At 40.8% G+C, this 22,394-nt stretch overlaps 1 protein-coding gene across 5 annotated transcripts in view; it reads left to right on the top strand.

The window, feature by feature from the left end:
- Positions 1–5,504, top strand: part of DISP1 (dispatched RND transporter family member 1) — an 87,695-nt gene extending 82,191 nt beyond the window's left edge. For all 5 annotated transcript variants that reach the window (XM_030500255.1, XM_030500254.1, XM_030500256.1 and 2 more), the window contains one exon: positions 1,842–5,504. In XM_030500255.1, the coding sequence (XP_030356115.1) occupies positions 1,842–5,486 (3,645 nt within the window). In that variant the 3' untranslated portion in view covers positions 5,487–5,504. The remainder of the gene's footprint in view (positions 1–1,841) is intronic.
- Positions 5,505–22,394: the final 16,890 nt, after the last annotated feature.

Genomic DNA, 22,394 nt, shown 5'->3' with positions numbered 1-22,394 from the left:
AGCCCAACGCTACAATATATTAACATTTTACATAGTGTTTTAATGAGCTATCCGGAGCTAAATTTTGTATTTTAATTTCTAATTTCCAGCTGCCAGCTCATGTTACTTTATCTTTGGCAACAGCTGCTTTACTGGTGAATGTTTATGGCCTGCAGCAAGTGTTGAAGAACAGCATATAAACCTCATTGTCCCATCTTGAACTTGAATACATAGAGAAGACAATACAATCCTTTCCTCCCAGTTTGCCTATTATATCCTCCTAGGATTAACCTGGAGATGGGCCATGAAAAATAGAGATATGCTATTCCAGTGCTTCCTTTTATTTAGTAGGTTGTTCAGTTTTTCCTGAGTTTGCATGTGTTGGTGTTTTTATCTGGAAACGATCAAATGTGAATTACCCTGCCTTTTTGGAATGCCACTTTGTTACTGTTCAGAAACCGGGAGACAAAATTCAAGTCCATATTAAAGCTTTTAGAACTGCCATAAGAATCCCCAAGTGCAGGGTTTTTGTGTGCATTATGAAGGATTGCTAATCATCTGTGCAACTTTGCTAACAAAAAACCAACCCCAAGCAAACAAACCCCCCCCCCAAAGTGGTATATTTTAGACCAGCTAAGTTTAAAACACACATGGATAATGGTTTCAGGCCCCACTCCTGTAAACTCTTAAACACATGGCTTTATTAATGTGACTGTATTAATATGTGTTCATTCAGTGTAACTTGATTAAGACTGAAATTTTACATCTATTTGAAGGATTAATTCTAATTTGTCATGTATAAAAAGCCAAAAGTTCTGGCTTTTAAGACTTCTATTCCCTGTGCCCTGTCAAGATTGAGTTTTCCCAACTTGAGAAAACTTCCTAGACATAACCTTGTTACTTAAGAGTTTTAGTTCTATTTTATAGATACTTTCGATTTTGCCTAGAAGTGCCTTGTATTTACTTAAGTTGTGCTCTATTGGCTTCAACTAAATCTGGAATATTCTCGAAGTGGAAGAAGAGTATCCGTATAAGGGATTAACACTCATTTAGTTAAGGAGAGTCCTTAGCTTCTGGACTTCTCTGGCCTTGCTGCTGCTGCATCTTCCTCCACTCTGCTCCTGAGTCAGCTCATGGGACTTTGTCCCATGGTGGGTGCAGCATTCAAAGGCATGACCATTGTCTTTGTGCGGCAGGGCTTATTTTGGGGTGCCTTATGTCACAGCAGAATTATCTTGTGCTTGTGCCTTGGAAACCCCGTATGACTTAAGGACACGCAGTGCCTGGGTGGCAGGCTGACTGGTTGGGGGAAGTGTCTTTTTGCTGTACAAGAGCTAGAAAAGACTTATAAAGTGAGGGTTGTAGAAGAGAGGTCAGATGAGGAAGTCGTCGTAAAGCTGTCACATCTTGCCTTTCTGGGTGGTAAGTCCCTGCCTCTCCTAGGAAGTGCACTGTATGATTCCAAGCAGAATGAAACTTGATTGATGTATGGCTGATAGTTTATTTTCAGGCTTATACCATGAGATAAGAGAATTACCAGTCTTCAGTCTGGGGGAAAAAGCCCCAAGACCTCAGTGCATCTTCAAACAACAGAATTACAGTATTCCTAACACTTCTGCTAATGTTATCCTGCTGTGACAAGTCATGTACTGAGTTTCTGCTGCTTTAGTCTGCTACATGTAAGAGGATAGTGATCAAAAACAATGTGTGTGGAGATAAGAATTTAAAATGTTAATGCGAAAGGACCATAAGGTGAATTTTCATCACTTTGGAATGTTTTATTTGCTTGGTGGGTGAATGTTCCTAATAATTCAGACTAGTCCTTTAAACTGGATTTTTTTGCCCTGCCTGTCTTTATACAGATCAGATCCCATTCCCAGTTTGGTGATCTCTGCCAGAGAGCCACTGCTGCTTCGTGCTGTCCCAGCTGGACACTGGGCAACTATATTGCTATTCTAAATAACAGGTCATCGTGTCAAAAAATAGTAGAACGGGATGTCTCTCACACCTTAAAGCTGCTTCGCACATGTGCCAAATACTACTACAATGGAACCCTGGGGCCGGACTGCTGGGATATGAATGCCAAAAGGAAGGACCAACTCAAGTGTACAAACGTGCCTCGCAAATGTACCAAGTACAACGCTGTTTACCAGATCCTTCACTATCTAGTGGACAAGGATTTTCTAAGCCCAAAGACAGCTGACTATGTCTTACCAGCTTTAAAATACAGCATGCTCTTCTCTCCGACTGAGAAAGGGGAAAGCATGATGAGTATTTACCTAGATAACTTTGAGAACTGGAACGCTTCCGATGGTGTAACAACCGTCACAGGGATTGAGTTTGGAATAAAACATAGGTTGTTTCAAGATTACCTGTTGATGGATACTGTGTATCCTGCTATAGCCATTGTAATTGTTTTATTAGTTATGTGTGTATACACGAAGTCCATGTTTATCACGCTGATGACTATGTTTGCAATAATTAGTTCCTTGATCATTTCTTACTTTCTCTATCGGGTAGTATTTAATTTTGAGTTCTTCCCATTCATGAATCTCACGGCATTGATTATTCTTGTTGGGATTGGAGCAGATGATGCTTTTGTCTTATGTGACGTTTGGAACTACACAAAATTTGATAAACCTCATGCTGGAACCTCTGAGACGGTGAGCATCACGCTGCAGCATGCTGCTCTTTCCATGTTTGTCACGAGTTTTACTACCGCTGCTGCCTTCTATGCTAATTATGTCAGCAATATCACAGCAATCAGGTGTTTTGGTGTTTATGCTGGCACTGCTATTTTGGTGAATTATGTTCTGATGGTTACATGGCTACCTGCTGTAGTTGTACTACATGAACGATACCTTCTCAATATTTTCAGTTGCTTTAAGAAACCTCAGCAAAGGGTATACAACAACAAAAGCTGCTGGACAGTGTTGTGCCAAATGTTCCACAAGATTATTTTTTCAGTCTCAGAAGCATCTAGGATATTTTTTGAGAAAGTTTTGCCATGCATCGTTATCAAATTTCGCTATATTTGGCTTTTCTGGTTCCTTGCCTTAACAATTGGTGGAGCATATATCGTGTGTGTAAACCCAAAGATGAAGTTACCATCACTGGAGCTCTCAGAGTTTCAGGTATTTAGATCTTCTCACCCGTTTGAACGATATGATGCAGAATACAAAAAGCTTTTTATGTTTGAACGTGTCCACCATGGAGAAGAGCTTCACATGCCAATAACAGTAATCTGGGGTGTCACCCCTGAGGATAACGGTGACCCTTTAAACCCTAAAAGTAAAGGAAAGCTGCAGCTAGATAGCAGTTTTAATATCGCTAGCCCAGCTTCACAGGTTTGGATTTTACGTTTCTGTCAGAAGTTAAGAAATCAAACGTTTTATTATCAGACTGAGGAACAAGACTTCACAAGCTGCTTCATTGAAACATTTAAGCAGTGGATGGAAAATCAAGACTGTGATGAGCCATCTCTTTACCCCTGCTGCAGCCACTGGAGCTTTCCATACAAACAAGAAGTTTTTGAATTATGTATCAAGAGAGCTATAATGGAGCTAGAAAGAAGCACAGGGTACCACTTAGATAGTAAAACGCCAGGGCCTCGCTTTGACCTAAATGACACCATCAGGGCAGTGGTGTTGGAGTTCCAAAGCACCTACCTCTTCACCCTGGCATATGAGAAAATGCATCAGTTCTACAAGGAGGTGGACTCGTGGATTTCAAGTGAGCTTAGTTCTGCTCCTGAAGGTCTTAGCAGTGGTTGGTTTGTGAGTAACCTTGAATTTTATGATCTTCAGGACAGTCTTTCTGATGGTACTCTGATTGCCATGGGTCTTTCAGTTGCTGTTGCATTTAGCGTAATGCTTCTTACAACTTGGAACATAATTATAAGCCTTTATGCAATAGTTTCAATAGCTGGAACTATTTTTGTCACTGTAGGTTCTCTGGTTCTCCTTGGATGGGAACTAAATGTGTTGGAATCTGTCACTATTTCAGTGGCAGTCGGCTTATCAGTAGACTTTGCTGTTCATTATGGAGTGGCTTATCGCTTAGCCCCTGACCCTGACCGAGAGGGAAAAGTCATATTTTCTTTAAGCCGTATGGGTTCTGCTATTGCAATGGCTGCACTGACTACATTTGTAGCTGGAGCAATGATGATGCCCTCTACAGTGTTGGCATACACGCAACTTGGCACTTTTATGATGCTTATAATGTGCATTAGTTGGGCTTTTGCAACGTTCTTCTTTCAGTGCATGTGCCGATGCCTTGGACCCCAGGGCACTTGTGGCCAGATCCCACTGCCAAAAAAACTGCGGTGTAATGCCTTCTCTCAGACCTTTTCAGGAGGCCAGGGAGGCAGAGGTCAAAATAAATCACATCCCATTAGCAAGTATCAGCTGGACTCCAGAAGTCAAAAGCCAGAAATGGAGCACGAGCACTATGAGCTTGAGCCTCTGGCATCACAAACTGGTATCTGTAACCCTGCAGAGAAAGTGGCCTATGAAGAAACTCATATCTGCTCCGAGCTCTTCAGCAGCAGGCCCCAAAACACACGTATGCCTATGCATTCCACCTATAATAGTGAAGTGAGCAAAAGCATAAAAAATGTTGCTAGTTCAGCTGTGCTACAGACATCTATTGACCAACACACCATATGCCCAATTTTCTCTCAAACCAGGCAGTGTAACTGTCCTGATGCATATAAGCAAGTGGCAGTGAAGTGGAGTCCACACTCATGCCAACAGTTAAGCAATGCCTTCTGTTACCAGTGTTCTCCTTCGCAGGGAACTGTACAGATCCAAAGCTCTGTAGCTCCTCTAAATGCTTTACAGCAAGCTGCCGAAGGTTACGTGCATCCAGTCCAGCATGTCCTCCACTGCAGTTGCCTTCAAGGAAGGCTCAAAAGAACAATGACGCAGAGCTCTCTGCCTAAAAACTTTTTCCTCCAGCCCATGCAACAGTTTCAGGCACATCAAAGAATAAATAGGACAGAGTCACATGCTCATCCAAACCCAGAGGAAAACCTAAGAACTGTTCCAAAGGTGATGAGCTCCTCACAGTTTGTCTGCCGCAACGCAGGACCTCTGATAGTGCGTTGCTCTGAATGTGAGAACAGTGTATTAAATAACCAAAAGGGATTCTGTCAGCAGGCAGACAAGGGTGATGAAAAGGGTGGTACAGAAGCGAATGGGGTTGAAAGCAAGCAAGCTTCTCTGTCAAAGCAGAAAAAGAAAGCTGAGAGCAAGATAGATCAGTGTTCTTTGCAGAATGACCGGGTTTTGAAGGCTGACCAAAATGATAAAAACCATCTGCTGAACAGGTCAGTGAGAGAGGCTCGCTACGAGGGTTGCCGTGAAAATCCCCACTGCTGTAGCAAGGCTATCACAGTGAAGTGCAATTCTGTTGACTGTCAAATGCCAAACATCGAAGCCAATGTGCCTCCTATGTTAATGCGCCCAGAACTTTCCAATGAAAGTTTGTTAATAAAAACACTATAATAAATCTTTAATTTGGGATTCCTGTGTCTTTCTTTTGCAAAGGAAGTTCAAAACGCTAAAAAGGCAAGTCCTGAATAAATATGAATTATAATTTGCGTTTTGGAATGAAACATGTATTTTATAGAACAGTAACATTTATACATCTCATAAAGCCATTACATGTAGTAAAACCTTATGTTGTCCAGAATGTTTTTTTGCTGTAACTCATAAGATGGATCATGCTTCATTTAGTTTTTGTCCCAGGGCCTTAGAGTTTGAATTGTCCTTATAAACCAGCTCAAGAAATAAAGCGTTACAAAAAAACTCTCCCTTTCCTGAAGCCAGGGCTTGTGAGGTTAATAGTGTTTGGGGTGGGCTGAGATTGCCACGTTTTCAGAGTACATTATTTACCTTTATTCTCCTGCTGCCTTGAACCAGCAGCAGGACTGTAACTGTGTTCATTCAGCATTGTCTGAAAGACTGGCTCTGCAGGGGAGTTGTTTTCATCTATTTAGCCTAACAAAATCTAAAGAAAAGCTTTTGGAGGTCAAGGGCACTTGTTGCATATCTGTATATAGTGCAATAAAACATTTTAAACTGCTCTTTCTGGCAGTTACTGTATAGTCTTTACCATTAAATACCAGAGAATACAGGTGGAAACATAGTAAATTAACATTTTTTTTAGTTCTCAGTGATGACAAGAAAAGTGTAATTCATGTGTATGACTCATGTATGTATATTAAATCAGGAGTTACAAAATTAGGCCTTTCAGTACAGAACTTTTTCCCGACAAAGTACAGAAATTAGAAGTAAATCTGCTGTAGAGAAAGGCATAGTTAAAGCACATGTTCTAGCCTTACTGTCAGTAGTCTCAGATTAAGTCAATTAAGAGCTTCAAATACATAAAATACTGTCCTCTGAGTTTCCTTACCCACGGAAGTTCCAGGATGTAGTTACAAATCCTGAACTAAACCATGTAACGGAGACATGGGATTTCTGACGTTGTGTTTGTAACTGCAGGGTTTAGTCAAATGGCAGCTCTGGTTTGGTCGTGGGAACGCTTGCTGGTCTCATCATTCAGGGAGAGTGGATTTGAGACCTGGAATTGTGTAGTATGGCATAATTGCTGTGCACCCTAATGACAAATCTCTCTTCATATAATCCTTTAGTTATGCTGATTATGTTGATTTACAATACACAGATAACAGAAGATAGATTTCATGGACTGATGTGGTATCATGTACTCGGTGTGCACTGAATCACTGGAGGAGCAGCCTGGCTTTTTATGTTATAATATCCATGTTGAGGGGATGTATGTTAGTATTGTACAACAAACCACTTTGGTTTGTCTGGAAGTAGCGATGTTAGTGCTTATATATCCCAGTGACTGGAATAGAGTAAGAAGTTGAAATCTATATAAAAGGCTTAAAATAGTTCTACGTAGTTTAAGAAGAGTAGCGCTCTTTCTTAGATATAAAATAAAACTCACTTTAAATTCTTTAAAAACTCATAATTCAAAGCCAGTTTCTGTCTAAATGTTTGTAAATCATTCAAGCATTTTCTTTCAACACCGTAGAGGCCATTAGTTATAAAGAGCTAAGACTTGCAGTGCTAGCAATCCAAAGAAATTAAAAGGGGTAAGAGATAAACTGGGCTGTCACTGTTGTTCAACGTTCTTCCTGACCACTGCACCTGCTTGGGTGCAGTTTCTGTGAGGGGTGTATGTAGCACACTAAGCAATAAATCGTCCTGAAATAAAACCGATGTTATGATCGTTTAGTTGTCCTGCAGTCAGACCTGGCTAAAGCAGTGTGTAATGCTTATGTACTGCCTGGAACATCAGCTCTCTTTCACAGCTGTGCCTTTGAGACATGAGCCTTAGGGTTGGTCCCCAGCTAACACATTTACACAACATAAGACGTTTTGAGCTGATGAGCTCAAAAGTGAGATTTTCTCTAAGCCTGTTTTCCACGAGTGCATTCTGTATAAGGAAACCCCTTTCAACTGCTTGAATTAATAACTGATTTTATAACACTGAGGTAAGTGATAGAAATTAATATTGTGTTTTCATTATGATTTGTATGTTCTTAAAGGTTGATACAGTGAAAAAAATGGGGCAGATAAGGAATCGTGATGTAACATACTCCTAGAAAAGATTAAGGTGAACTAATCGGCTTGGCTAGTGAACAGTACCACTGTTGTGTTTGCTCTTTGTGACTTTGCTATTGCTTCCCTGCTAACTGCTTTATTCTTTCCAAATCACTTAGCTGGACAAGGAGTGATCATTGAAATAGGTAAGTTTAATACCAAGTATGTAGCCTCGTGTGTGCGCCACGTCTATGTCAGCTCATGCATAGACTCTCAGATCCAAACCAATACAACTCCTGGAGAGTGGAAGAGAGGCGTTGGTTCCAGTGACAGTCGAAGGCTGGTAAGGCTATGCATTACTCTACCCCCAGAAAACTCATGAGAGGAAAAAACAATACTAGAAGGCTACTAGAAGGAAGTGAGGAGAGCTGGGATCCTGTTCCATTCCAGGAAATTTTAATAAGGATCATTAGATCCAACTGAGACACCTCTCCAAGAATTGCCAATGATTTGCCAAGTCCCAAGGGAAGCTGATGAGTCTAGAATTATACTCTTATTTCCATTAACTGATTTGCTGTCACTAAGGTCCTCCCTTGCATTAGGATTGCATAGTGAACCTGGGGGTGTGCATGTCATGCTGGCTAAGTGTGGTGCTTCTCTTGTAGGCTGCCCGCTTGGGGTAAGGGCCCTACCACTGGCACTGGCTAGGGCTTCCTCCATTAAGTGACGTGGTCCTGGCTTTAGAAGATGCAGAGCCTTATTTCTATGGATAATTCATGCTGGGGTATTTAACAGATTGGGCAGGGCATTTGATAATTATTCTGGCAGTGATGACATGTAGCTTGGCGCATGACAGATGAGCTTTCTGCCTTTTCAAAGGCTAGGGAAGACTTCACTGTGACTTGTACGTGCAGTGAGTCTTTAAAGTGACACGTCTGACTATCCAAGGGGGGAAAGACTTTATGTGGGAAGACAGAGTTCTGTTTGTGGCTCTGAGTTGCTAGTACACTTTCTTCAGGAATAAAGCGTACAAACCAGAATCTTCCTGGGAGTGGGACTTGTATCTGAGACCAACTCTTTCAAATTCACCTCGGGGGAAAAAAGTTATATTTAACGTATTAGATACTTTGGCTGTCTGTATTGTCCTTAGGGCCTGTGTTTTTCGGATTGCAATCACATTTATAGTGTGGGTAATACAGTGATTAGTTTAACAAAAATTAATGTACAATAATTACAGTAAGTCCTTTAAAATATTACACTAAGTTCAATATATAATCACTCCGAATGCAGCTACCTCACACAAGGTATTGATGGATGGGTAGGTAGCTGGTATAGTGGTGGAAAGAGGTTTTTTTAAGATACTGTTTCATTGTGTTTTATAAGAAAATTAAAATCCATCTTTTTCCAATCACAATCATTTTAATTTGATTTTTCTTTTTTTAACTAATGTAGGAGAAATCCTTTTAAATGCTTTGGGTTAGGAACACTTCTAATTTTGCCAGATGGAGCCCTGGCAGTCAGTCCAAGAGAGCTCTAAAAATACAGGTTGACAAATGACAAAAAGTTTAGCACTGTAAGAAATGTCAAACATCATCAAAATCGAATTTATTTTATGTACACAGAGAATGTTATACTACTTAATATAGGGAGCAGATGGGCGATCCAGGCCAAAATCACACTGACTTCATTGAATTGGACCTTAAATTTTTTCCACATGCTGGTAAGCTATATTAAATTTTACTTCTGCTGTTAATATCTGAAGTGCCTATACATCTAGCATTTGATTTGATTTATGATGGTACATTGGGACAGTATTGCATATTCCCACAGTACTGTGACACAGTACTGCCTTTGCAAAGAAAGCTCAGTCTGCCTAAGTAAGAGAGGCTGGAAGAAAGGCAATAACTTTCCAGAGTTCATAAAAGATCTCCACAGGCTCCTCAATTTGGATCCAGAGTCACTGCTGCAGAACTACCTTCACTTTAATGTTCTTACCCTTTGGTTCTTTATTCTGTGTGTTGTATCAGCCTGGCATCAGTTACCTCGCCTCTCTATATCATAGGTTCACTCCCTCTATCAGAATTAAGGTCTCTAAGGTCTGGGGAGGCTGTAAAACAGATCGTGCACGGATTAGAAAGGCTGCAGTCCTACCTTGCTGTAACTTCTGAATACTACGTAGTCTTACACACCAAAGACCCTTGACTTTGCTGTTTCTCTTTACTTGGCAGCTTGTATTCTGAGTGTTTTTCCTAAGGTCTCCACTTTAGAAGGTTGCACAGACTCAGGTGCTTCCTGGAGACATGGAATTTTGGTTAATTCCTGAAAAGTATGAAAGGTAATATGTCCAACTCAGGTTTGGATTCCATGTGTTTAGGTTTTGATAAATGTCGCTTTACACGCAAATGGATAGATATATTCCAGAGGTTTAGTTCCCAAACCTTTAATTAAAACTGGTGCTGATTTGTTGTCGTAAAAGCAGCAAGGATAACTTGTACTCTCTTGCTGCGGGCTGGCCACAATGATGGCAGTGTAAGAAGCTGAACTCTTCCAGCAATGAGTCTTTAGAGTAGATGGATGGCTTTGCTTTGAGGCCTAAACAAACTTTCTTAAGCCCTTGTAAAGCCTTAACCAAAATTGCCTGTAGATTTATCTCAATAGCAATTCTAGCACGTTTCTCTGTGGCTTAGGAAAGGAGCAGATTATTCATAACTGACTCTTTAGTAATGCTGATGATATTACAGTCTTCTGATCCTTGGAAAACAGTGTGACTAAAATATAAACTAAAGGCAGACCCTTACCTAAGCCATGTCTTCTGCATATAATAATATTTTCAAAGTGTTACTCAATAGTAGGAAATGTTGTAGTTTAAAGATGGATGATGTACTGAGATTATTAGTGAGTTTGTGTATATTTGAAGTCATTTTCAGGTCAGATGAAGGACACATGAGGACAGCTTGGTTTGGGATGACTGATGAGGTGTCTGCCCTCGCCTAATCCTAGCACCAGGTTACCTGAAATCACCTTGCTGTAACGGCAGCGCTCAGGAGGTGACAGGAGCACAGCCAGGTACCCACAGCGTAGGGGGAGCAGAGGACAGTAACCGCATCAGCCACCTCTTCTCCCTTCACTCACTGAGGAAGTTCTTAATTTTGGAATAAAAAAACCCTTCTGTGTGTTGCATGCTGGGACAATAATTCAACTCTACATTAATGGTATGAATCAAAAGTAAGTTAATTGGAGTTACTGGAGCTGTGTTGGTATAAGAAAGAGGGGTATTGCAACTGCTGAGGTTTTTTCTCTCATAAAAACTCCTGGTACGCTTTAGTGTTTGGCCCTAAATCAATTTTCAAAGAGAGAAGCCATGGATGTCCTTACAGTCCAGGTAAAAATGAACAGAAATGGTCAACTGAAGGCTTGTGAACTCAGCAATGAAGAAAGATGAGTTTAGCAGTGCTTTGAATAGAGAGTTCTGTTGGTGCCATCCTGAAGTAAAAGGTTAGATACTCTCCCTTACTTTTTCTTACAAAAATAGTCTGTTTAAATATACAATTTTAAACCTATCTTTTAAAAATGTTCTAAATATCTATTTTATAATACATGATAGTATTTTCCCAAATATTTTCCAAGTGATCTGATAAGGCATAGCTGAACATCAAACCTTTTTCCTTAATATGTCCTCTTTTCAATCTGACAGAACTTGAACTCATGGCTGTCTCAGCAGCAAAGCTGTCCAAAACCCTTATTCCCTTTTCTTCTACTCTGGTCTTAGTTAGGGTTCTGTCCCATCTGACCTTAAAATTTTGGTTTTCTCTTTGATGCTCTAACAGCTTGATTTCTTTCCTGACACAGTACTGATCTGTTAAGTGCCAAATGTAGCTCATTTTGACATTAATATACACTAGAGGTAATCAGTTTTCTCTGTATTTCATGTAGTCATAAAACTGCATGTAGCAGGCTTTCCTCTCCTTTTGTTGATTCCCATTTGTCTTGAGCTTTTGAAATGCAGCTTGTGTAGTTCTGTAGCATAATTTCTTTGATCCTTTTTTATTAGAGAAGCTTTATGAACATTTGGGGAGTATAATATGTCAGCTTTTTAACACTTCACAGCAGTATGACACTACTAATTGGGCAGAAATAGAAAGTACTGTGTTACACTGTCACTAGTTTGAATACTTCTAGATGTAGGTAGTTATGTGATTTGGAGGTATTTATTTGGCATAGCACTGGAAGAGTATAATCTTCACAAAGATGGGCATGAATTTTGTAACATAAATGACAAGCAATGACTTACTCTCACCTTCTTTTGTGTAGTTTTATCTTCACACAAAGAAACTTTAGAAGAAATGATTCAGGAAGCATTAAGCAAAACAACATAAAATTGAAATACAGTGGCTCGCCAGGAGGTAAGCTCTGCTACTTTCTCAGTTCTATGAGGACTTTCAAATCCACCTAGCTTAATATGTCCCAGGTGAACAACATGGTGTTGTTGACCGACAGTTCAAGAAACTGTCCTCTGATATCTCTTGTACACGATACATATGGAGTAAATGTCTTGAAAATGTTTCTAAACCATAATATTTGAGACTACAGTAACTTTTATGATCTCAGAGCAATAAGCATGAAAGAGAGATGCAAACAATAGCATGTAAAAGGTAGTCGATGTTTAGTTAGGGAATTGTAAGCTTCTATGCATTTAAAACTAGGGGTATTTGAAAAGGACACATTCCATGAACCTGTAATAAATCATAGAATCATAGAAATTGTTTAGGTTGGAAAAGACCTTTAAGATCATCAAGTCCAGTCCATTCACCACCACTCTTTGGGCCCGGCCGTCCAGCCAGCTTTTTACCCCGCAAACAGCACACCCATCCGAGTCATGTTTCTCCAGGAGAGTGCTGTGGGAAACAGTGTCAAAGGCTTTGCTGAAGTCTAGGCAGACAACATCCACAGCCTTTCCCTCATCCGCTAAGCAGGTCACCTTGTCATAGAAGGAGATAAGGTTAGACAAGCAGGACTGCCTTTCACAAACCCATGCTAGCTGGGCCTGTCCTCCTGTACCTGCCACGTCATGGCACTCAAGATGATCTACTCCATAACCTTCCCTGGCATAGAGGTCAGAATGACAGGACTGTAGTTCCCCAGATACTCCTTCTGGCCCTTCTTGTGGATGGGCATCTTGTTTGCTAACCTCCAGTCAGCTGGGACCTCCCTGGTTAGCCGGGAATGCTGATAAATGATGCAAGTGGCTCAGTGAGCACTTCCACCAGCTCCATGAATTTTTATAGCTATGAAATTACTGACATTCAAACTGATGGTTTGACTTTTCACTTCACCCTAGTTAAGTGTAAAAAGTAGCCTGATCTGTTTCTTTTGTTTTGGTGCTCTCCAAGAAACACTATGCTCTGATGTTTAAGCTTATATTTATTTTAAATATATAAAATCTAGAATAATATGCTCCAGTCTTAAACTCCTATTATTATAAATTGATGTTTAATGTTATTATGATTTCCATTTTTTTATAAATGGTCTAGCACAGTAGGGACATATAAACTCTCTTTTCATTTATCATATTTAGTAATTCATGATTTTATTTCACGATGCCTTTATAATAATGAATTTGACACATGATGCACAGATGATTCAAAGTACCTACAGCTAGGTTTAAAACTGTTTGAAATAACTGGGGGATTCAAAAACACAAAACACTTGACCTGTAATAGTAAAACAGAAGCAAAATACGCTTGATGGCTGGCGAGTCTGTATACACATGCCTCATGTCTAGCTTGCCTTTTCCACAACCCTCCTTTCAAGACTTCTTCCACCTGTGTTCTGTCTTCAAGTTCTTCCCAGCTAATCTCTTGTTTCCTTACAGTGTCTGAACACGCATCCTAAAGGATAAGAGCCGGTTATCAGACTGCAAGGGGCCAACCAGTTCGGAGGGGCTGCAATTATACTATTGTGTGCCTGCTTTGTAAGTGTATGTTCCCAGGCACAGAGCTTGAATAAGACCCGCTATTATATCTCGCCTGGTTCCCGGACCACGAGGGAGTGATTGATGTCAAGCAGCAGAGCAGGTGCGATGGCCTCTGTAGCAGGGGGCACTGGGCCATGCAATCCCTGAGGATTAGTCTCCAGTCATGAGAACTCTCAGCAATTTATCTTTCTGATATTAGGTTGAAATTTGCCTTTTGTCTGTTGTCACTGGGCCACTCTGCCAGTTATCCCCCCTCCTTTGGGCAATCGAGAGCGACTCCCTCCCGATGCTTGTGGTCCTCAAATCTTTGCTGCATGCAGAGAGGCCCTGCTCAGGAGGGAGCCCCTATGCTTGTGTGCAGCCTTGTTGGAGCCCCTTGTCAGTGGAAGAGGGCTGATTCATTTCTTTAAATGGCATTGCCCCAAAGATAGCTATTGTTTGCACTGTAACCTCCTCTGCCACCTGGGGACAGGGCAGCTTTTGGGGTGGACTGTAAATCTAAGTGCTGTGGATTTAAACCTATTTTGTCTTCCGACTATGCAAGAGCTCAGAAATCATCCTGACAGCTAACATTTGCTGCCTCACTCCTGGTTTTTTGATACACTTTAGCCTGAAAAGCCCGATTGATGTGAAACCCTGCTGGAGTCTTCAGCTTTCACGCTTGCTCTGGTTTCACATTGCTGCATTTTAAGATTAGGAGAGTAAAGATTCGTGTCAGATGTTGTTGCTGCCAGTGTCTTCCCCCTTCCCTCCACCCAACTCCATGCTATCTGAAAATGGGTCCACCCTTCCTTAGGAAACCCAGACAGCGAGGAAGCCACAGCCTCTTCATGTTTTTACGTTTAGGTGTGCCTGACTGCATGTAGATTTCCTCAAAGCTATCGCAGCTCTCAGATTGGTTTGGTTTTACTTCAGAGGATCTGAAGGCATATCAAACTAGAAACAGCTCTTGTTTGTACCCTCTTCTACAGTGGAAGAGGAAATGGGGAAGACAAACTGGAACTGTATCAAAAGACTCATTCTCAGTCTCTTCCATCCCTTGTGTATAGGACAGTGGCTGATCTGTAATTGATGATCTGAACTGACAGTTTAACTCCCAGATACCAGGTTTTGCCACACACTGAATTAGTTCAGTAAAGTGAGATCAGAGAGCTCAGCCTGCCTGGGTATGGGTGCAGCAGACAATAGGAATGCCAGCACCTAGAGTTGACTGTTGCCACTATGAAAAAGCACATGCATCCTGGGCTGTGGTATCCTGCTTCCTCAGACATCCAATTCAGGTGCAACCTTCTAGAAGCACCAGTGTCTCTTCTCAGTGACTGTCCAGAGAGCCCGGGATCCTAATTTAGGAATTAGCTATTTGGAACATCACCCTCTGAAGATTTCCAGAGGTTGCAATGCCTTTTTGGCTAAAAATGCAGTATAGTCTCTTTCTTTCCTGTTAACTAACATGCAAGTGGATTGAAACCTGAAGTTGCAATAACGTGGGAAAGTTGGACAAGCACAGGAACAGGTGAAATCTTTTTCTCCTCTTTGAGGTAGGAAGCTGGACAAAGGGGCTACTTCACTTCCATGAATCTTTTTATTTGACCAGGCAAAGGAAAGGGTTGACAGCCTTAACTGAGATGCTTGTCCTGCTCCCTTAGCCACCAAAGGAATCGAGCTGGGACAAGGCAAGGTCTGGCCTGGCTTATTTATCCTGCCTTCAATATCAAGCTACCACATATACCTCTCTGCAGTGCTGTAGGAAATTAAAGCCATAAGCCAATATTAACTTCTGGAAGTCATCCTATACAATAGTCTTTAGTAGTTGTCTTTTAGGGACAGAACACCTCTTTTTCTGGGTAAGTGGTTACCTATTTCATTATAGGGTAGAATCAGTGGTTACAGTACTCCCTGGGCCCAGTGCTCTGAGCCCAGCTCTTGTCTCATGTCTTCCCCATGCTCATGCTCTAAATCCAGTTCATCTTCTTGCTAAGTCAGCCATCAGCTGTGTGCTGGCTTGGGAAAGCTTGATTCAGTTAATCTATTGTTCTCATTTGTTTGTTTGTGTAGGTTTTAAAAGGAAGAGGTGTAGGTTTTAGCCTGTGGCAGCAGACAGCACTCACGCAGGACACTGGTAATACTTCTTTGTATGCAGTATGCATATTAACAAACAAGTTAAAAATCCTGTGTGCTTTTTGCAGACTAATATACTGGATTTCTAGTTCACAATCTTCCAGTATGTAAATATCGAAGCTAAGAAGTACAGGTGATCTACTCTTCTTCTTAGAGATCAGCAGTTTTCTTGCACACCTCTGTACTTACACACAGGAGCCATCATTTGATTTAGGTTTTCAACAAACTGTCTCTGACCCTGCAATTTACAGTCATCCTTTCTGGTAAGGAGAAATCAAGTGAGTAATTTCCAGTGGGAAACAAGTTTTCTGGTGAAGTTCTAACATCATGTACGTATATGTAAGTGTGTGTATAAAAATCTAAAATAAATAAGCAGGCATAAACCCAGGTTTCTTTAAAGCTTAAATCTGGTCATCAAGGTTGATGCTGTTATAAAAACAGTGTTTAGGTGAGCTGAAGCTCTGAGACACATCAGTACGCTTCACTTGAGGAAGCTCAGGTTTACATTAGTCTCTAAAAACGTAATCTTTCACTTCCAGCTTTCTAAGAAAGTTTGGCCTTTCTTCCCTAACACAGCATCTGGCTGCATTATGCCAATTCATTCGTCACCTCTAGATTGTGTGACTGCGTTTTGTTGTATCTAAAGCTGGGTTTGAGGATGATGCGCAGACTTCAGTTGGGACAGCATGCGATTGCCTGCCTGCCTTCTCCATGCTTGAGGCTGCAATGGGAAGTGCCACTTCTTACTTAGTTTCAGTATCAATTTAAGGCACAGACCTAGTTTTCAAATCAACAAATGAATCAGGTTTGGAAGCTAAATATTAGTTTGTACAAGACAGTAGCTGCTGCATTCCTGGTCCTACACCAGACACACAGCCCAGACATATCCGTTCTCTTGACAGTTGATAGAAAAATCTCTCTAAAGATATGAGATGAATCTAGAATCAGAACTCCCTGAGGATACATTTCAGAACTTCCTTAAAAAGTCTTTTTACAGTTAGGTACTTATATTGTGAACTTCATTCTTGTATCTCTGAATTTTCTCCCACCTGCCCTTTCTCTACTAAAATATTTACCCCAATGAATGTTGACTTTCAAGAGGGAAGACTGCCAGGCACTACATGGTATTCTGGACACAATCCTGAGCAGTGTTCTCTAGGGGCATTTGGACTAGATATCCCCCTGTGGTCCCTTCCAGCCTCAATTATTCTGTGATTCTGTCGTATCTGCTTCATTTCTGCAATATTACAGATAGGGAAAAGAATGCCAAAATAAGGCAGATAGTTTGGTTGTCCAGCATTTTTAGTTCTGTATTGCTTCTGCAACCTTTTATGGTTGTTCCAGGATTTACAGATAAATACAAGGTCAACTCTGGAAGGCAAGGATACTACCAGAGAGGAACAGATACAAGAATTAGGGAGAGCCAGGTAATTAATATATATATTAGCTACTCCTGATTCAGAATTTGCATAGCTCCAGGCGAAGGCACCATCTCTTAAATTACATCTCCACTGTGACTGCATGATTATTCTTATTAAAAAAGATGTATGAAATAGAAAGACAAGCCTAATTCTCAGATGATGGGTTAAATCTATAGCACTGGCAGCCAGATAAATCCTCCTTCTGCCTGCTAAATAAAGCAGAGACAGAACCAGCTACTCAGAGGTATACTTAATATTGACTGAACAGGGTATAAAAGAAACATATGTAGAGTCAGACTAGCTGAACCTGAGATGTGCACGTGCCTCTGAGAGTATGTATTACTGTCTTGCTGAGTAGTAGACTTCAGTGTGTTAAGAACTGAGTTACGAAGAACCGCCAAACTTAACAAAGGCAGTTTGACCTTGCAGGACCAGTGATTAGAACAACTGGAGTTAAACAGAGTGTGCTGAACTGTAATATGGGTCCACAGTGGATATACAGACAGTACGCTGTAAAGAAACTGTAGTAAATCAACAAACTCTCGTTAATGTGTTGGCATGAATTGCAGCAAGCAGCCATATGTGGCTCATCTGCCAGCATTTCAAGAGGAAAGCCAAAATTCCTTTATTACCTTGGTCTGGATTGCTACCCTGTCTATTTTTGTACTGCTGTAAGGATTTTTGAGACGAGCAAGTTGCCTGGTCAAGTGTTTTCTTAACAGTGCTTCCAGTTGTGCCTGATTCAACAAAAGCGCAGAAGGTTTAAATGCTCATTGTGTTCCCACTGTAATTACATTGAAGTGTTGCATGGCTGAGGGTGGGGAAGCTATTTTTTCTTGACCTCAGCTGGCGATCAGTTTATCCTCTTGAAGCATGACAGTTGATATCTTTGGACATTTTTCATTAGGTAGTGTAATATTAGATACTATTCTTATTCATACAAATGTCTAATCCAGCTTTTGTTCTCTGAGCTGGCTCTGCCAGAGGATATCCGAGCTAAAGAGAGATGCAGAACAAGGAAGACAGTGTACTGATGCAGTGTGACTGATGTTACGGGGAACGCGTAACAGTAATTCCAGGGTTTTCCTGCCCTAGTTTCCTCTTCCCGTTGGTACTGAAATTAATGAGGATTTGAAATAATTCTTCAATGTTGTGTTTGTATAATAATTATTGATATTATGAACAATGAAGGCTTTAAACGTGCAACATATTGACATGCCACCAGGAAATTTTACTGTTGTTGCTGGGGGGTTGGTGGGGTCACACAAAATACAGGGCAAACAATATTTGTTCAAGTGGGGCAGGAAGTCAAAACCTTCCCTGGGCCTTTATAGTTCAAGAATTCACGCTAAATTTTGCCAAGAGAGCAACTTGTCTAAGAAAGCAGTTTCTGGAGTAAATCAAAGTCTTTGCTGCCCTTAGGGCCTCACTGAGATGTTCATCTCAGATATCAGCTGCATGAGAGATGAAAATAAGTGTGTCTTTCTGACTGTCTGCTCTTCTACCTTGTCTTTCCAGCAGCCTGGAGAGAATTAACAGAATCACAAGCCCAGAATAAATGTGGAGTAGTCAGAAATCTCAATGTTTGGGAGGCCTGAGCTGTAAATGAAACCCCAGAACATGGCTGAACTAGAAAACGCTTAAGGAAAACACACATACAAGAAACTTGGCCATTTAAAGAAATAAACCCTGTGTACCATTCCTGGAAATTACTGTCTTTAGCTGTGTCTGGCCATGGATTGGCAGTAGCAAGTGCTAGCTTTGTTCTGCTTGCCATTCAGCATAGGATAGTAGGCAGGAATAAGAAAGAGTGAGCCTCCTACTCCTGTAAATATTGCCTTTAAAAAGAGAAGCTTGGAGAGAGAATAAGAAGTCATGTTAGGCTCTTTGTTTTCAACTTGATGCTGAGTGATACCTGAATCCAGTGTTATTTTAAGGCTTGTGTATAAATGATGGTAGAAAAATGATCTTTAGAAAGGTTTTCATGTTGACAGCCTTTGCATACAGCATAAACACCTTATTAATTGAAAATAGTACACAAGCATTTGTGCAGGAAATGTCCTGGATTCTTTGTGGCTGATGGATATGTTCTCTTTCTCTGTCTCTCTTAATCTTTCTGTTTTGCCTCTGAAAAAGTGAAAGACGAGAAAAAGTGATTAAGGAAATCAATCAAACAAGAGAAGAAACCTGAAGTTTCTTAAATCAAGGGTTTCATTTTTTTAGGATGATGATTCTGAGAGTAAGATTTTTGCTGGAAATTAATATTTTAAAGGTTTCCTGAAATGCAAAAAAGCCTCAATCTGATAAGGATAGCTTGTTCTGCTTAAGAACTTTGATCTCTTCCCTGCCTCTGGCCTTTGTGCAGCTTTGTCTCCCCTTTGTATAAATCACAGGCTGGTCTTTTCACTCCAATTTGGGAAGAATGTCAGGTATGCCTGTGTCAAATTGCCCACATAACCTTCACTGCTTTAAGGCACACACTGACATTAAGTTGTCTCTGTGTAACAGTGTCCAAGGTATCTGGTTTATCTCTGTCACCTCAAGGTAAAGACACCTTCCACACTGACTTTTTCAGGTAACTTGATTAAAATCAGTACCTGCCCAGTCTCCTCAGCTCTGCCATGTGTGCCTGACGGCATGGCAACGTGAGTCCCTGCAAACAGAGACCACAGATGAAATCCAGCTCCAGTGAAGTCGGAATTCCTGTTAGTTTTTGCACTGTAGGATCTGAAGAAAAATGCCTTTGTTCCTCCCATTTTGCTGAACTTTCTGTATGGAGATGCCTGGGTCTTCAGAATCCTTCACCTTCTTTTTTCTCTTAGGAGAAGTTACCTCTTCTTTCAAGTGCTGGCACCCCCACAGCCTATTAGCGCTTAAAAAATCAGAGATCACTCTGTGGTTTCAGTGAGGTTATTTGGGTGGGTTTAGATGTTCATACAATGTTGTGCCAATTTCCCTTGCTGTATAGTTACTTCTGCTTCTTATTTCCGTGTTTCACACAAAACCTGTTTATGATGTTTTGCTTAGCAAAGTTACTTGGAAATTAGGAGCATTATAAGAATACCCGTGCAATGCAATGACTTCTTTTTTAATTTAAGCCAAACCTCTCTCCTGTGATACAAGCTAAAAAGGGGCAGGTCATTAAGACTGTTGCAGTGCAACTGCGATCACAGAAAATTACTTGTATTCCCTACTGAGGTGTTCAGTGTGTCCACTCAACAGTCCTTAGACAAAATCTGAGTTCAATGGGTAAGTTGAGCAAAAATTAAACTATTTGATTATTCTTTCAAAAGATTTTGGGTGGTCCAAGAGGTGGTTAAAGCAAGAAACAAGGATTGTGATTCTGGCCCAGACCCTGGCTTTTGCGATGACTTGTACTATGTAGTTTCTCTGTGCTCTCAGGTCTGAGCAGTGGGGAGGATAATGCTGATAATTCCGAAAACTGAGGAAAGTTTACAAAGTACTCTGAAACTTCAGACTGCTGTTATATAGCAAACTGTTAACAGTTCACCCAGACATTCCTAATCTGTTCCTGAAAGGGACTACCTAGTCAGTGAATACCAATGGAAAACTCTCATCATCTCCCGACACAGATGGGATGGTACGGCCATGAGGAAATGTGTAGAGATATGAGCAGAACTTCATCTTGTCATTCCATGGTTGTAGTTTCAGAGCCAACAGGACTGAGATTTGGTCTTGACTGCCTCCTTGTCTTCTGTTGGAGCAGATTCAAACCAATAGAGTTTTGGAGTGTTTGGTTTTGGTTTGGTTTGGTGTGGGGGGGGTTTCCTGTATGAATTCTTTAATTCCCCGAAATTCTGTAGTGAATTCCATTTTACACCATGCACCTTGAAGCTCTTCAAGATCTCTGTACAGTGTTGTCATGCTTGCAGATACATATTAGCTTACATCTACCCCATATGTCAGATATTACTTGGAAATGAGATAGAAAACAGTGGGTTGGAGTGTGACTTCTTTGGCACAATACTAATGCTATATAAAAAGAAATCATAGATGTTGAAAAACTTCCATGACTTAACTGATCTCCCATGGTACTGGCACGTAACCATCCTGTGAATCCACTTTGTCCTAGGTCAGTTGTGTATGTGCTTAGCTTGTGGAAATCGTTTTGGTTTGTGGCATGTGCAAATGGCGTGGAAGTCACAGAAGACGCTTGTGTAATCCAAAGCCAAATATAGCACTCAGAACTCACAGAATTTTGCCTTTAAAAGTGTCCTTGATTGATTATCCAGTTCTTCCTGTTCCAATAACAGCTTCTCTGATTCTTTCTCTGAAAAATGAAATCACATTATGAAATTACATTAGTCTGCATTGAGAGAGTACCAGTTATCTGATATGACATTTTATATATTGATTGAAATGCTGAGAAACAAGAAAGTCAGGATCTGTAACAGCACAGTGAAAAACTGAGAAACAGATGAGGTCAGGTCACAAGGCATGAATGGTAAATGGGAGCCCAGCACATTCGACTCTTGTGAAGCACCAGCCTGACAGGGCTGCTCCATGATGGTAAAGAAGGATATGGTTGGGTTCTTATTCCCCAAACCAAGACTGGTTTGCTTGGCTGTTTTAGTTTTCTATGTAGTCTTACCAACCTATATGGAACAAAACCTGCTAATAGTAAGAATGCATAATAATACCTTTATTTATAGGGAGCCAGGACAGCCCTCAGCATTCATGAACCCCGGTTCAGAAGTCATTCCTGTCGGCAGAACTGCTTCTAATTGTGATGGCAAGGAAGGGTGATGTCAGGATTGTGTTACAGTCCACAGTTTGAAATAGCTGGGCAAGTTACATTTAACTTGAACTGGTTTGTGTGGCATGTTTGGCTTTGTCAGCCTGCCAACCTTGGTCACTGGGGAAGAGCACAGAGTATCTTTTAGGGGAGGGTTTTTTAAAAACAAGATTTTTGCTTTAATTGCTATTTACACGTTCCACCCTTTGCCCTTTTTCAGCTGCAGGGAGATCTTGTTCTATTTTAAAAGCTAGGGCAGGAACTTGAGGCTAGAGGCTGCAGCCAAATCAAACAGGAATCTCACCAACCTAATAGAGGGTTGGCTGATAATAAAGGCTATCTTCCCAAGCCTTTAAAGCTCTCTTCTTCCAAAGAAACTCCCTTATCTGAAGCCTCTGGCTTCCCCTGAGAGGGTATAAACATCTCCCTATGCGCCAGGGTACCTTTGACATTAAGAGGAAAGCACAACTCAAGATAAGTTGAAGAGGCTTTTATGTCTAATCTCAGTAAGCATTCAGAGGCTGTGAATGTCTTTTTATCCTAAGTTGTTGAGGTTTGTTTTGTTTTTTTGG

Source organism: Strigops habroptila, chromosome 10 (genome assembly GCF_004027225.2).
Source record: "Strigops habroptila isolate Jane chromosome 10, bStrHab1.2.pri, whole genome shotgun sequence".
Taxonomy (NCBI): Eukaryota; Metazoa; Chordata; class Aves; order Psittaciformes; family Psittacidae; genus Strigops; species Strigops habroptila.
The sequence above is the reverse complement of the archived record's forward strand: the minus strand, read 5'-3'. Positions and strand labels throughout refer to the sequence as shown.